Source organism: Xyrauchen texanus, chromosome 38 (assembly GCF_025860055.1).
Source record: "Xyrauchen texanus isolate HMW12.3.18 chromosome 38, RBS_HiC_50CHRs, whole genome shotgun sequence".
Classification (NCBI taxonomy): Eukaryota; Metazoa; Chordata; class Actinopteri; order Cypriniformes; family Catostomidae; genus Xyrauchen; species Xyrauchen texanus.
The window spans coordinates 29,759,626-29,776,917 of record NC_068313.1 but is presented as its reverse complement, the minus strand read 5'-3'; the positions used below and the strand labels follow the sequence as shown (position 1 = coordinate 29,776,917).

The following is a 17,292-nucleotide window of genomic DNA, read 5'->3' as shown; positions in this document are numbered from 1 at the left end:
TCATAACAAATACCTGTTTATGCACGCAGCTGCGTGGCGCGCTCCAGCTGTTTGTACAATCACGCGCATGCACAGCAGCAGCCTTTCACATACACTATTATAACTGAGCATTCACAGAATACAAGTGGCTAGTTGTCCCACTTTTGTGACAACTTATCTATTTGATATTCTTCAGGGTAGTCAGTGTATGTATAGACACATACCTTGGCCACAAAAGAGCAATTAAACGTTTCTACTTATTGCTAAGGAAAAATATACAGTTTTAGCATTAAATTCACCCAAAAATATTCTAATTTGTTTTGAAGGTGTTTGAAACAAAAATACAAAACTAAAATGTTAGAGAAAACAAGCATGTGTTTTGAACTAATGAATACTAAACTTATAGTTACTGAGCTATAGCCCTTATGACAACTTTCCCCAGTCTACACATTTACATCTTATATGGCAGTTTACATTATATATAGCATTTTGTTGGGCAATGATAATGGAAATTCAGAAAATAATGTTTATTCATTAATTGATTGGTACAATATATAAGCCAGGTCCAATATGATCTCCATTTGTGCTGCTATTATAAGAGCATTATTTTAGAGTACTACTGTTACATATCTACCTTGGTGGCCAAAAGTTTGGAATAATGTACAGCTTTTGCTGTTTCGGAAGGAAATTGGTACTTTAATTCACCAAAGTGGCATTTAACTGATCACAAAACTGGCTCTAACAAGGATAGAAATAGATGTGGAAGGCCAGATGTACAACTAAACAAGAGGATAAGTACATCAGAGTCCCTAGTTTGAGAAATAGACATCTCACATGTCCTCCGCTGACAGCTTCATTGAATTCTACCCGCTCAACACCAGTTTCATGTACAACAGAAAAGAGAAGACTCAGGGGTGTGGGCTTTACGGGATGAATTACAAAGAAAACGCCACTTTTGGAACAGAAAAACAAAACGAAAAAAAAAAGGTTAGAGTGGGCAAAGAAATACAGACACTGAACAACAAATAAGAAGAGAGTGTTATGGATCTTAACCCCATTTAGCTTTTGTTGGATCAGCTAGACTGTAAGGTGCATGAGAAGTGCCTGACAAGACAGCTACATCTATGGAAAGTGCTACAGGAAGTGTGGGGTGAAAGGTCACGTGAGTATCTGGACAATCTGACAGCAAGAATGCCAAGGATCTGCAAAGCTGTCATTGCTGCACGTGGATAATTATTTTATGAGAAACACTTTGAAGTAGTTTAAAAAAAATCTAATTGTAATAGTAATTTTTCGCATGATTAATGTCCTGACTATACATTGTGATCAGTTGAATGCCACTTTGGTGAATAAAAGTACCAGTTACTTTCTGTACAAAATCTGTGCATTATTCCAAATTTTTGGCCGCCAGTGTAGCTCTCAGAAAATAATTTATACTGTAGATAATAAATAATCACATTCTGTTTGCAAAAAGATCATCATACTAAAAAGTGATTAATAATAACAGATCAATCATATTCTACACAAGCCAAACTATTCTTGTGATTAAATACAAGTATGTTTGTGAATCAGGACAGGCTGAAAATAGTGGATTGTGTTTTTTCTGTCTTCTGTTCTGGATTAGGTGAGCCACTTGTCTATGCAATTCTGGTAGACTGTGAGGTTTGAATGCCAAGATGTATGGGACACACCAGGGATGAGACATTTGACCACAGCTCCTTTTGAGTCCAATGTTTTCAGGCCAAAAGCATCTCTTAGATACCACTGAAGAGAGAGGACAAATGATTAGGACAACTAAATTGGATCAGCACTATAAACCATAAACAAACAACGGCAGTTAATATCACCATCATAAAGTACAATGCCTTCAAGTACAATCAAACACTGATTGTTAGAAATGTTGTTGAGAATGAATGCAGCCACTCACATCCTGTTTTTCCATCTCAATCACATTTTCATTACTGTCATAAAATCCAAAGATACTATGGGGGAAAAATAGGTAAGCAGATTTATTTATTTTTTTAAATAAAAGCTAAAATGTTATAAACAACTATCTTATTTTTTTTTAGAGATAGCAAACCCACTCTAAAAAGTCACCACATAATCTTATAAAGCCTTTGGAAGCTCAAACATCACTCTAAATATTTCTCACATTTATTCCAGTCTGCTGAACTGGAATTCCACACAGATTAACCCTTTAGCAGCAAAGATATGCTGCTTAATTAGACATACGAAGTATACATATGAACAGTGCATGCTCACCAGTGTCATTGTCAGCAAACTTTCATTGTAACAACTGTTTAAAATATGCCTCAATTACATTACATTGCATTGCCTTGTAGTAACCAATAGACTAATCACGCACTCACTAAATATGACATCTTATACAGTATTTAGTTGGGGAAAAATTAAAACATTTATAATGCTACATTCAGTATATTAAACTACACTGCTGTTTAAAACAAGCAACATTAAATGACTAATGTCATCATGTGATAAAAAATCTGCAGAGACCTTGATTCCCATGGTGTAATAACACCATCGTCCCGTCCACCTATCAGCACCAGCTTCTTTATGCGCAGGAAGCTGTCTCGCCACGCTGCAGGAGAAAAGGAGTACAACATGACTCAAGGCCACTGAATCGAAAGTACATAAACAACAGAAGCAAACGCTGTAATCTGAGTAGTACATAAACACTAGGTTAACAAAAGTCATTGGCATTCATATCATGAGATTTGAATAATCAGCAGAATTAGAGCAATAACAATGAAAATAATAATTGTCTTCAATAAATTCAGTAAATAGTTTTGTAAGCATTTTAAAATAAAAATGTAAACAAAATGTTTAAGACATTTAACACAGTTGGTCATCACCAACTTATGCTTAATATACTTTTGTATGATGGTCCTTGGGAACCATCATAGGTCCAGCTATGTCAACCAGGTCCAGCAGCAAACAAAAAGCATAAACCAGCTTGGACCAGCATGGGTATTCATGATGGTCTAGCTGGCCTTTTCAGCAGCAAATTGTTATTTTTCTTTAAAAATACCAAACTCATTCCCATCAAATACAAAAGTTATCTTAAATTACCAGTTAAATTGGCATGCTCTATTTCACCATTCAGTGGGGCAAGATAGTTGCTGCTCTTCAGGTACCTCTCTCTTTGGTGTGGATCTACAGAGAGAGAAAGAGGTGAAAGATGTGATGACAATCAAATGAAATGGAAAAAGTAAAGCTTTAAGCAACTGATGATTTTGGAACTCCTTGAGTGCATTGACCTGTAATGTCATCATAAAACACACGAAAGAGTGCGATATATAGTACAGTAAGTCAATGATTGAGAAAAGTAAAAAAAAAGTGACAAACAACAACAATAACAAAAAAGCATTTTAAAAGGGATCAAATCTTGCACAAAAATGACACATCTTCTTACCGTTCCAGTAGTTGCAGATCGATATCTTTTGTCCATTTGCGGTATAACAAAAATGGTATATATTTGACTTGATGACTGTTGGTAAAAAATACCTCAAATAATATGTATCTGTAAAAGTGTTGACAAAGCACTTTGTTATTATGCATGGCATCTAATTTATTTCGAGAAAGGTGATGCTGTGGTTTCCAAATTAGGAAGCATAGGACTGACCTCCATACTGGCCAGCTAGTGGTGAAGCCAGGAATATCAGAGAATGAACATTGTGCTTTGGAAGCGTAGCAAGAACTCCCCGACATATCAAGCCACCTGTGCAATTAATACAGAGCAACAAAAAGAAACGTTACCAATAATAATAATAATAATAATCAAGGAAAGAACAACAACACTAAACAATGAAAAGGGGAGAATTTGCAAGGCAGATATAGTATTGTTTTAGAATGGTCCAGTGTCATTAAGGCCATATGAAATATTCCATCTTTCTGTTCTCATATAGTTCTGCTAACATTATGGCCAAAACACAAGATTTTACAATGTGTAAGTTTTGCATATTGTTAATCATTTTAAATTAATTGTATGAAACTATTAAGGAAACAATAAATAAACACCCCTCGCACACCTAAATGGTTGCAGGCAGGTGAGTTGGACACAGGAAATGTTCAAAAGTAAGAAGAAAGAAAAAAAACTGTTGCAAGAAACTTGCAAGAATAGCCGTTTCAATTCTTGCAAGCTGTGTGTGAGATTGTAAGATGGAAAACCAGTGCTGGCAAGAGGGCTGGAAAAGCTTAGATGACCTTGTGAGAAGCAGATGAGATGGACACCATCTTCAGCATTCTCCATGATGGGTCTGATGGTGTTTCTGAAGCCATCCACCTGTTGCCACAGAGGCTTTATACTGGCAATGTAGTTATACAGGTCTATTGTGGTCACGCTGGTGCCAGGATGAGACTAAAGCACAGTGAAAAGGGAAGTTTGTGAGTTTCATCCTATATAAAAAAGAGAACTAGTGCCAAAGGTAGAAAGAAAATGAAAATCCTAAAATAATGTTATGCGTATAATTGCTCAAACCTGAGATTGTGAATTAATGTATTTTTTTCTGCATTTCTAAAACGTTTTACGCAAACATTTTAAATAACTCAAATAAATAAAGAAAATAAAGCAATATAAATTCAATAGGTTTTATTTAAGCTCTTTTATAGAAGGATGTTGTATATATATATATATATAAAAAAAAATTTACATTTTAAGACATTTTATATATATACACATTTTATATATAATTTCTTTATTACAAATGCTTCTTAAGTATAATAAAAAGTCAAATATGAAGTATTTTAAGTGAAATATATTTGACTTGTGCATATTTATGTAAGATATATTTCACACGATAAGATGCTCTTACCTGACTGATAAATTGGGCCAAAATCTCGAACTGTTTGGGTCCATCTAATATCCCGTGAACAATAATGACAGGTCTGTGTCCTGTGACATGGACGAGCAGTGTGGCCCATATGATAACACATGGTTTCCAGCATTCAGTCATTAATCCCCCCAGTCACAACAACAACGATAAATGTCTAACAAATCTTAAAAATAATTTGTTAATTGAATCCCAAAGTTTTTGTTTGTTTTTTACTTCATCGAAAGTATATTAAATGCAAGCATCTCACGTCTAATGGCGGTATCGTGTTCTGCCAAAAATGACATATGACGGTATCAAAAGCGTTTAAGATTAACTATTGTTCCGCATCTGCAGCTTGTCACAGTTGCGAGGTGATGCTTATATAGACCGCTTCCTCTATCTACCAGTTAACACACAGTTGATGTGGTTTTATAAGAAATGCGAGCAACACGCATTTTTCTTCAAGCTTTTTGTATCCAAGAACAAAAATAACTTCAAAGACCTCGAAAAGTTTTTTAACACAATGTTGAAACGGCACATTTTACATCCTACATTATTTTCAAGCAAAACATCTGGAAAAATCTTTAGCAAACGTTTTTACGTAATGATACATAATGTATATAATATAATGAATTATATCATAATTAAGCATAATATTATTCTTTCACTGTAGTATCAAGTGCATAGATATAGACTAAACCTATATTAGCAGTTTTCCATTTTAACACATGCACAAACAGAAACTATACGTTTGAACCTCAGACACATAAAAATACAGTAGAGCAGCTTTAAAGACATTTCTCTTGTTTTTATTTTATTTATTAATTAATTTTTATATTTTGTCATTTTTTATTATTATTTGTTCTACTAATTAAATTATAGTAGCAATATTTCACATATTTTATTTTTGGTTAATATTTATAATACAGGTTGCTTATAGAAATGAAGGGCTGAAATAGATTAAGCGGTTTAAGCAAAAAAATTAAAATAAAATAATAATCTTGAATATGAAATTCTCCCTGCACACATCACATAGGGCCTACATCTTCATTCTTCAATAAAAGTCTCTGGACTTTTATTTTGACATTTCACTTTGAGAATGCACTGAACCGGAAGTGAAGTAAATATTTTCACAGGAGAAAGCGTAAAATTGTAATAACTTAAGTTGTTTGTAGTCTCTTTTTCAGGACGGGTTGATCTTTGAGTGTTTATCTCTCTCTCTCTCTCTCTCTATATATATATTCATCGCCATTATTCGTAAAAACATTTTTTCTTGCAGCCAAATTTTTCTTTTGAAATAAGATAGTGTGAGAGATAAGATTATAAGAGACATTGTATTTTTGTACAAAGCTAACTGAGCGATAAGTTTGTAAGGGACATTGTATTTTTGTACAAGGTTAACTGCTGAACAACATGCTTTACTGAATGATATATATAAAGATGTGCTTGAAAAATAAAAAAGCTAGAGAAGGAACTGATACACTCTGTAGTTGTCATTTGTTTCTCTTCCCTCATGAGGTTCAGAGGCGCAAACTCAACGAATGCAGACTGAGACAATCTATTGATAGAGGGACCAAAAAAAAAGTGAACTCCAGGGTTCTTCTTACAGATAGGAAGGCTCAGTTTCAACAAACACTTGATTCTCACTGATCACATCAAGTGTTGCAAAGTTTTAGTGCTCTCATAGAGTTTAATTCAAGTGCTTATATGGCTCTTTTAGCTAGTAAATCTTATATTAATGATACAGACTTGGATAACACTTTATTGTTTAGATGTGTTCTTGTGTAGAGTCTCAATGGCCAATCTGAAGCAGTGGGTCAGTGACCAGCTTCATGACATCCTGGAGAGATATGTGGCTCAGTTCATGATCGGTCTGGCGCAGAATCTGGACCTTAGGACTCAAAAAAAAAAAAAAATGTATTGAGAAAAATCTCAAAAAGAAATGGAGGAAGAAGTGGAGTGGGAAGACAGAGAAAGACTCCAAGACCTGGAGGAGAGGGACACCTTTGCTGAATGAGTGAAACAAAAGGACAAAGACAAGACGCATACTAGAGAGAAATTACAAAAGGTAACTCTTGAAAACTGGGCCGTGCTCCAACAAAGTAATGCTCCCTTCCTATTCCCTGTTCTTAACAGGAAATATCCCCTTAAAATTAAACATTTCATCATTTACTTACACTCACCATATCTCAAATGTGTATGACTTTCTTTCTTGCAAAACACAAACAAATATTTTGAGAACAATATCTCATCTCTGTAGGGCCGTACAATGCAAGTGAATGGTGGGAAAAACTTTGAAGCTCCATAAAACACATAAAGGTAGCATAAAATAAATCCTTAATACTCCAGTGGTTTAATTCATATCTCCGAAAGCGATCCAATCGGTTTTACGTAGTACAAGCACTTATAGACCGATCAGCCACAACATTAAAACCACCTGCCTAATATTGTGTAGGTCCCCTTTGTGCTGCCAAAACAATGGCAACCCGCTTCTCAGAATAGCATTCTGAGATGATATTCTTCTCACCACAATTGTACAGAGCGGTTATCTGTGTTACCATAGACTTTGTCAGTCCGAACCAGTCTGGCCATTCTCTGTTGAACTCTCTCATCAAGAAGGCATTTCCATCCACAGAACTGAATGTGGTGAATTTTGTATTAAAATATGTACCTGACATGACAAGTCATTTTTCATAATTACACATGCAATATGATATCATATAGATAGGATAGGCTACATGGAATTTGTACATTAAAAAAAAGCTAAAATGTGGTTAAATTGTGAAAAAACTATATCTTAAAATATACATTTTCACAAACTATATAGCCTATACAGTTAAGTGAAGAAGTTGGCTTACCCCTTTTTTTATATATATGTTTCCACTCCCCTTTCAGAATGTATAAAAATAGCCTATACATTTATGTAGTACTAAAAGCCACATAACACAAAATGTACTATTATTTATACAAATCAACATGTTCAAAATTTTGCACCCCTTTTTTGTCTGTCCGTACTGTATGTGAGACTGCTGTGCAACACACTATCACAGTCAATCAGAAGATTCTTTTGTATAATGTGATGTTTATTGATAAGTGAGAGTTTTTACCATCATGTGTCTTTTATTTCAGGCTCCTGAGGCCGACTATCTGGAAGCATGTGTCGTGTCAGTAATACAGATCCATGTCACCCAGCCACCTAGAGATGTATTGGTGTTCCTTACAGGAAAGGTATGTCCTTCACACTGTCTATTTATTGTTCATATTTCTAATTCGGACTCATTAATGAGCCATATCCACCAACAAATGCATTGTCTTGTATAGATTAACTTTCTTGTGTCTAGGCACAACAACCCATGTCACAGTGGTAGCACACGTGATTAAAAAGTAACGGATCATCAGTATTAGTGTAGGCGAGATATTTATATTGGTAACAGGTTTTTACAAAATTACCAGTACAATGACATTCCGCACCCTTCCCTACTACTTTTCTATCTCTTCTATCAGTTAAAGGCAAAATAAAGCCCATTCATATTAAAATAAGATGTTTGTTGATATGGGGTCTTACTTAACTTAAAACATATTAAACTTGGAACTATACTAGACAGGTCAGGGTTCACATGGTTGTTGAAAACCTGGAAATATATGAGAATTTTAAAAGTGGGATATTCCAGGAAATGTTTATAATGAATGTAAAATTTCATAGTTATTCCCAGATCTAAAATATCTAATCGGTATCTAGTTGGGAGTGTAATCCCTTTTAAATTATTTTTATAAAATCCTTGTATTAACGAATTACGAATGACTGGAAAAGTCATGAATATTCTTTCATCAAAAGGTGCAGGAACCCTGACATACCTATGGCTCTGTCATTTGTATGGGAATGATTGGGCCGCTATGTCCTAAAAATGAACGGATCATCAATATCACTGTAGACTAGTTATTTATATTGGTAATATTACTGTGTTCTCTGGTGTTGTTGGAGGAGATTGAGGTGTGCTTTTACAGGAGCGATGTAGGAGATTGGACTTCAAGAAATTCAAACTAATTGTTCTGCCCTTCTATGCCAACTTGCCTTCTGACATGCAGGCCAAGATCTTCAAACCCACCCCACCGGAGGTTTGCAAAGTAAGGACACCCTTCCCTCTGTCTGCCACCAGAGGGCCGCATTTGTTTTGAACTTTGTGGGAAGTGTCATAAAGACAAATGCATATAAATGTCTATTGTTTCAAAGCATTAAATTAAGAGTTTGGGTAGTTGACCTGTCCTATGATCTGACGTGCTATACTTCACATAAAACAATTAAATATTATATTATTATTATGCATGCAGCTTTAATGTTGAAAGAATTTATTTAATATTTGTACTTTTAAAAATGTATTTGTCACACCGCAGGACCATTTTAAATGAACTAGTGATGGCAAAAGGATTTAAAATAGTGAAAAACTTAAAAGAATTGGTGACCAGTTACAGAACCTAAGATATAAACTTTCCCTTATACATTTATGTCAATTTTAACCTAAAATCTTAATGTTGATTTTAAAAAGTCCATGGATACTTTATGCATCAATCACCCATTCATATTGTATTGTACAGATGGACAGACAGACAGATAGATAGACAGATTTCTATTATGATTTGTATTATATTTTATGTCAAACAGACCTCTGCCAATCAGAGAGCAGGTCATGCAGGAAGTGTGGCTGCTGGGAAATGTTTTTGAATGTACACTGCACTGGACTTTAAACATGAAATTGAGGAAACCACTGTGACGGAGATTAAGAGAAAAAAATCTAGGCAATGTGGTTCTGCTGCTTAAAATTCTGGGTAAGAATGACAGTATCAATTTGTCATGTGCAAAGTCATTTGGTATGCACAGGATTCCACAAAGTCTAACCTCTCAATAGTCTTTGTATTTTTATTATTATGTTTTTTTTTTCTTTAATTAAGTGCTGTTTATTTTGGACAGCATTTATGGAGTGTGGTACCAGCTAGAGACTTGAAAGTCAATGCATACACAATTTTCATAAACAAATAGATCTTAATAGTATTTCACTCCCTGTTATCAAATATTTAATAATTGATGAATACCTTACATGTATTTCCTCATCTGTGCAACAGACATTAATGACCTGATTCATCATGATTACACAGATCCATCCTCCCCATTATACAACAAAATGCGTTTTTGATTTTATGATTTGACTTGTTTTCCAATATAAATATCTAAAACTCCTTTAAAACAACTTACATTTACTTTAGCAGCTATACTGCAGAAGATAAAATTGTTATCTGAGAATGTTGAATGTAATATAAAAAATACAAATATATTCAAATATCTAAAAATCCTTTAAAAAAAGATGCATTCACAAGAGAAGCAGCATATAAGATATTATACTTGATTTTAGAGAATAGATCTTGAATATAAGTATATTTTGTCTTTACTGCACTCGCAGACGTATACCCAAGTAAAAAATACACTAATATTTAAGATACATCTTAAAGCAAGTCTAAATATCTTATTTATATCTGCTTAATAAATGTATGTTGTTTTAAGGATTTTTAGGAAATGTTAAAATGGAAAATAAGACAAAAACACTTGATAACAATAGGATTTTTTGCAGTGAATGTTTTACTGAATTAAACTTACATTTTTCCCTTCAATTCAGTGAATGTCATTTAGAGGTATTTTTAAAGATGACTTTGTCCTCTTTATTGTTAGTAAGCACGTTTAATACAACCTTTTATGTCGGGGCACAAGCTGAATAATCGGTTAAGAGCTAATGATTAATGATTACATTTTGTAATTAGAAAAGTAGAAAATAGACTCGTTACCAAAGACTGTTTAGCCAGAGATGGAACACTTGTATTCAAATGAATGGGAGAAATTGGAACATCCAATATGGCGGGTGTAGAAAAGGAAGTCCCGCCTTAAATGTAAAAGAACCAATCAACTGTCAGAGACAACCAGTTACCTCGTGAACTAGCCTGAATTTATTTTTTTATTTTTTTTTCGTGAACAGCTAAAGAAGCACAAATTATGATACCATTTTTGTCAGATTTTACTGCTGATTTGAAATGTGTTTTTTGATTATTATCTTTAACAACCTTTTAAGAGATTTTAGGAGACAAAAGAAAATCGCTCCCAATATAACCAATGATGCTGTCTATACTGGCGGCGTTGGTCGCATCACGCATTGAGTCGGCAAGTCGGCAACAGTAAACAGATGCTCTGTTCTATTTTGCCAAGTCTTCTGAAGCCATACAATAACTTGGTGTGAGGAACAGATCTAAATGTACATAGTTATTCACTGATAATCTTCGCTTCTACTGAATCTGGCATCTAGTCCCCATCCATGTCCAGTTTTAAAAAATGGCTTACAATTGAAAAAAAAAAATTGCTTGAAATTTTTGTTTTAATTCTGGACGTGAACACAGGCTAGACACAAGCTTAATTGGAGTGGAATATTATCTGTGAATAATTACTTAAATTTTAGCCTGTTCATCAAAAAAAACTATTAAATGACATATGACTGTGTCATATTGTTGTTGTTTTTTTGTTGTTGTTTTCATTTTTAGTGCTTGACAGATTTGGTCAGTATGGCCGTTGACATACTTTGTTGAATGGCAATCAATCAGTAAATATTTTTCCATGGGAAAAAACAGCATACAGGTTCAGAGATTTAAGTAAATAAGATATGTAAATAATAACATAATTTTCATTTTTGGTTGAACTGTTCCTTCTCCCTCAGCGGCCATGCTGTCAGTGAAAAACTCCATCTTCTACCACCCTAAAGACAAAATGGTTCATGCCAGCAATGACCGCATGAACTTTGTGGAGATCACAGGAGATCACATGGTGATACTCGATGTATACACACATTGCAACATTGCTTGAAGCGGCAGTCGAATCAAGATCTGTATGTTTACATACTTTTATCACATGTCTATTGTGTTTATGGATATGTTTTGTTATTGTCAGTATACTGGCCTTTTCCAGTGTGAATTTCTTAAGGGAGAAATGCAGAATGTCTATGGTTAAACAGGTTTTGCAGGTCTCTGCAGGCTTGTGCATACATTTAGATGCTACAGCAGGATATTCTAGTGTTGCACAATTTGAGCTTTGGAAAAACATGATGTCTTGCAAGAATGGCTTTTGAGTCAGCAGAAACTAATTCATTTATAAATGCAGGCTCCTCTTGGAAAAACAAAGTGGCATTTTTCAAAACGGCATACTACCATACAACACTTTCCTCGTTGATTTTTTTTTACACACAACTAGATAAAAACATTTAAAATAACTGAGATAATAATTTGACAGCATTAGCTGAATTAAACATGGAACGTAGTGAGGTCATATGTGACAGTGTAGTGCGTTACTGTTTGAATTGTCGCTCACTGTCTTCTGGCTTGGTTCCCATATCATTTAAAACTGCTTCAATAACCCCAATCCTCAAGAAACCAGGGGCAGATCCTACTAATTTTGATAATTTTCATCCCATTTCAAATTTACAGTATATTAAAGAAATTCTGGAAAGGAGTGTTGCAGTTCAGATTTATGATTATCTTTCAGATAAAAATTAGTTTGAGCATTTTCAATCGGGTTACCGTCCACATCGTAGTATGGAAACTGCTCTTGTCAAAATTACTAATGATCTGCGGTTGGCTGTGGATTCTGGTCAGCTGTCTATTCTCATTCTTCTTGATCTGAGTGCGGCCTTTGAGACGATCTCACATAACATCCTCCTAGACAGGCTGGTCTCAGTGGGAGACTTGGTTTCAGTCGTGTCTTTCTGGTCGCACTCAGTTCATACAACTCAAAAATTTTAGATCTAAATCATCACGAGTTATCACTGGCGTTCCACAAGGCTCAGTTTTGGGCCCTCTTCTATTTATTATTTATTTACTGCTCCTTGGTCATATTTTTAGGAAACATGGTGTCAATTTTCACTGCTATGCCGACGACACCCAGCTCTACCTGTCTTCCAAGCACACTTCTTCCTTTCCTCCGCCCTCTCAGATTAGCTGTTTATCTGACATTAATGGGTTCTCATCAAATTTTCTCAAATTAAATCGTGGTAAAACTGAAATTCTCCTTGTAGGCATTTCTGTGACTATCGATCAGTCCACTGTTTCTCCTTCTTCACAGGTTAAGAGTCTGGGCGTCGTCCTTGATAGCACCTTATCCTTTGAAACTCATATTAATAACATAACTCGCTCTGCATACTTTAATTTATGTAACATAAATCGTCTTCGTCCCTCTCTCACATTGAACAGCACTGCCATTCTTATTCTTGCACTGGTTACATCACGTATTGGTTACAGCAATGCTCTCCTCTCTGGTCTTCCTTCCAAACTTCTCCATAAACTTCAGCTGGTCCAGAACTCAGCTGCAAGAATCATTTCTAGAACCCCCTCTATTGAACACATTTCACCTGTTCTTAAACATTTGCACTGGCTTCCGGTTAAGTACCGAATTTATATCAAAATCTTGCTTCTTACATACAAGGCCTTAAATAATCGTACTCCTTCTTTGATCGTTTTCATACCTATACACCTACTGGTCAACTCTTCTTGTCATACCACGTATTCGTCTGCCCCTCTCTTATGGGATTCCCATCCTCTGGACATTCGTAACAGTGAAAGTATTCATACTTTTAAATCTCATCTTAAAACCCTTATTTATGACTGTGCATGCTTTGAGTTTATAAATTGTATCTTCCAATGTTTTATTGTATATCATAGTACTGTTTGCTTAATGTTGTTACTGTTGATGCTTTCATGGTTGACTTTTTTGTAATTTGTTTGTATGGTGGCCTTGAGTGTCATGAAAGGCACTTATAAATAAAATGTATTATTATTATTATTACTCAGCCTCATGCTTTTCCAAACCAATGTGACTTCATATCCTTCTTCGAACATCAAAATGAGATGTTAGGCAAAATGTAGGCTGGGCGAATATTCACGATAGAGTCGTGATGATTTTGCTGACAATAGAAAATTAAGGTATGTTGTGAATATCTAGAAGATTTTAATGTGCTTTTTATTTAGCCGTTAAGATTATAAAGAGCGTGTCAGTAGACTAATTTCACGATCATTCAGGGCTGCACAATTTATCAAAATAACATCAAAATGGTGATATGGTCATATGTGATTATTAAACCACAAAAAGCTGCACCTTGTGTGAGCCTGCTATTTTGGCTTCGCTCTACGCGACACATAATTTAAATTAATTAAACCCGTCTGAATACTGTTCACAAAACTCTACATTGCCATATAAGGGTTAAACTTCTGAAGCACCCCCTCACGTGACACAATAACGTGACGTCGATTTCCGTGAAGCGCTGCTACGGGTACAGCGCCAATGAAACTGGCGCTGGTAAGTTATTTGATTGAAACCTGTTTGGTTGTAAAGAGTTGCGTCTCTAGTTTCTTTTGATATGCCGCTTTAAAAAATCCACTACATTTTCACGCTGATAAAGATGAAGTCCTCATATGTGGGAAATGGGACCTTGTTCCCTTAAAAATTGAAGAAACATACTAGTTATTTTGAATTATATATATATATATATATATATATATATATATATATATATATATATATACAGAAATGTTTGAGAGAAGAATGCTGCGATTTACCAATCAGAGTCAAGTACTCCAGAGAGCAGTGTAATAAATATTAATAAATGTATAAATTAGCACATTTTAGCATAACTTTACCATATCGTACTGTAAATGTTGAAGTTCTCTATTTCTTTATATGCAGTGACAGCAGGATATATTTACCACAGCAGGGTTGAGTAAAGGAGGATACAAAACAGTGAAGCATCAGCAGATGGTTTATGTCCACCCCAACAGCTCTCCTCGAGCTGGTCTTCACCACCAAAGAATTCATGAGACAGGTCTGGAGTCCGTCTTCATATCTCTGTCTCTATTTTTTCAACATTTCTTGACATATATTTTTTTCCATTGTTGTTTGCCTTTTCAATAGTGCTTGCTAAAGTTGGAACAAACCCCTAACCCTAATGGCTGATTTATACTTCTGCATCAAACCTGTACCGTAGTCTGACTTGCACCTCTCCAAAACCGTCGCATCAACGCAGCCCACAACAGCATTGTTTGTCCGATTTGTAACCAGAAATGTAGGTTTCATTTCTCCCAGAATATTTTAAGGTTTATGCATTATTTCACATTGTATTTGGATTCTGGGGCATTGTTTTATCCAGGGACATCTGCTGTTTTAATGTTGTTTTTGTTTCACAAAGTTTCAAGCAAGAACTGGCACAAAGACACATCTGTTTAAAACTTATAAAGCTTTTTCTCTGGGCTTTTACTCCGTATACACTCACCTAAAGGATTATTAGGAACACCTGTTCAATTTCTCATTAATGCAATTATCTAATCAACCAATCACATGGCAGTTGCTTCAATGCATTTAGGGGTGTGGTCCTGGTCAAGACAATCTCCTGAACTCCAAACTGAATGTCAGAATGGGAAAGAAAGGTGATTTAAGCAATTTTGAGCGTGGCATGGTTGTTGGTACCAGACGGGCCGGTCTGAGTATTTCACAATCTGCTCAGTTACTGGGATTTTCACGCACAACCATTTCTAGGGTTTACAAAGAATGGTGTGAAAAGGAAAAAACATCCAGTAAGCAGCAGTCATGTGGGCAAAAATGCCTTGTTGATTCTAGAGGTCAGAGGAGAATGGGCCGACTGATTCAAGCTGATAGAAGAGCAACTTTGCCTGAAATAACCACTCGTTACAACCGAGGTATGCAGCAAAGCATTTGTGAAGCCACAACACGCACAACCTTGAGGCGGATGGGCTACAACAGCAGAAGACCCCACCGGGTACCACTCATCTCCACTACAAATAGGAAAAAGAGGCTACAATTTGCAAGAGCTCACCAAAATTGGACAGTTGAAGCTGGAAAAATGTTGCCTGGTCTGATGAGTCTCGATTTCTGTTGAGACATTCAGATGGTAGAGTCAGAATTTGGCGTAAACAGAATGAGAACATGGATCCATCATGCCTTGTTACCACTGTGCAGGCTGGTGGTGGTGGTGTAATGGTGTGGGGGATGTTTTCTTGGCACACTTTAGGCCAATTGGGCATCGTTTAAATGCCACGGCCTACCTGAGCATTGTTTCTGACCATGTCCATCCCTTTATGGCCACCATGTACCCATCCTCTGATGGCTACTTCCAGCAGGATAATGCACCATGTCACAAAGCTCGAATCATTTCAAATTGGTTTCTTGAACATGACAATGAGTTCACTGTACTAAAATGGCCCTCACAGTCACCAGATCTCAACCCAATAGTGCATCTTTGGGATGTGGTGGAACGGGAGCTTCGTGCCCTGGATGTGCATCCCACAAATCTCCATCAACTGCAAGATGCTATCCTATCAATATGGGCCAACATTTCTAAAGAATGCTTTCAGCACCTTGTTGAATCAATGCCACGTAGAATTAAGGCAGTTCTGAAGGCGAAAGGGGGTCAAACACAGTATTAGTATGGTGTTCCTAATAATCCTTTAGGTGAGTGTATATTTGTATGTACAGTTGAAGTCAGACGTTTACACACACCTTAGCTAAATACATTAAAACTCACTTTTTCACAATTCCTGACATTTAATTAATTTAATTAAAACATTCCCTGTCTTAGGTCAGTAAGGGTCACTACTTTATTTTAAGAATGTGAAATGTCAGAATAATAGAATAATTATTTATTTCATTTATTTAGCTTTTATTTCTTTAATCACATTCCAGTGGGTCAGAAATTAACATACACTTTATTAGTATTTGGTAGCATTGCCTTTAAATTGTTTAACTTGGTCAAATGTTTTGGGTAGTGTTCCACAAGCTTCTCACAATAAGTTGTTGGATTTTTGGCCCATTCCTCCAGACAGAACTGGTGAAGGAGTCATGTTTTTAGGCCTCTTGCTCGTACATGCTTTTTAAGTTCTGCCCACAAATTTTCTATTGGATTGAGGTCAGAGCTTTGTAATGGCCACTCCAATACCTTGACTTTATTGTCCTTAAGCCATTTTGCCATAACTTCGGATTGTCCATTTGGAAGACCCATTTGCGACCGAGCTTTAACATCCTGGCTGATGTCTTGAGATTTTGCTTCAATATATCCATATACTTTTCCTTCCTCATGATGCCATCTATTTTGTGAAGTGCACCAGTACCTCCTAAAGCACACCTGAAACATGATCCGGCCACCCCCATGCTTCACTCTTAGGATAGTGTTATTTGGCTTGCAAGCCTCACCCTTTTCCCTCCAAACATAACAATGGCCATTATAGCCAAAAAGTTAAATTTTTGTTTCATCAGACCAAAGGAAATAGAACTTGTTTTACTGTGGATGTGGATACTTGTCTACCTGTCTCATCCAGCATCTTCACAAGGTCCTTTGTTGTTATTCTGGGATTGATTTTCACTTTTCGTACCAATCTATGTTCATCTCTAGGA

At 35.6% G+C, this 17,292-nt stretch overlaps 1 protein-coding gene across 1 annotated transcript; it reads right to left on the bottom strand.

The window, feature by feature from the left end:
- Positions 1-525: 525 nt before the first annotated feature.
- Positions 526-5,139, bottom strand: LOC127631910 (lysosomal thioesterase PPT2-like). Its single transcript, XM_052110311.1, has 8 exons — positions 4,812-5,139; positions 4,204-4,357; positions 3,623-3,718; positions 3,413-3,520; positions 3,070-3,153; positions 2,494-2,578; positions 1,907-1,961; positions 526-1,743 (listed from the first exon to the last, which is right to left on the bottom strand). The coding sequence occupies exons 1-8, from the start codon at positions 4,950-4,952 to the stop codon at positions 1,600-1,602; spliced, it is 867 nt and encodes a 288-aa protein (XP_051966271.1). The 5' UTR covers positions 4,953-5,139; the 3' UTR covers positions 526-1,599.
- Positions 5,140-17,292: the final 12,153 nt, after the last annotated feature.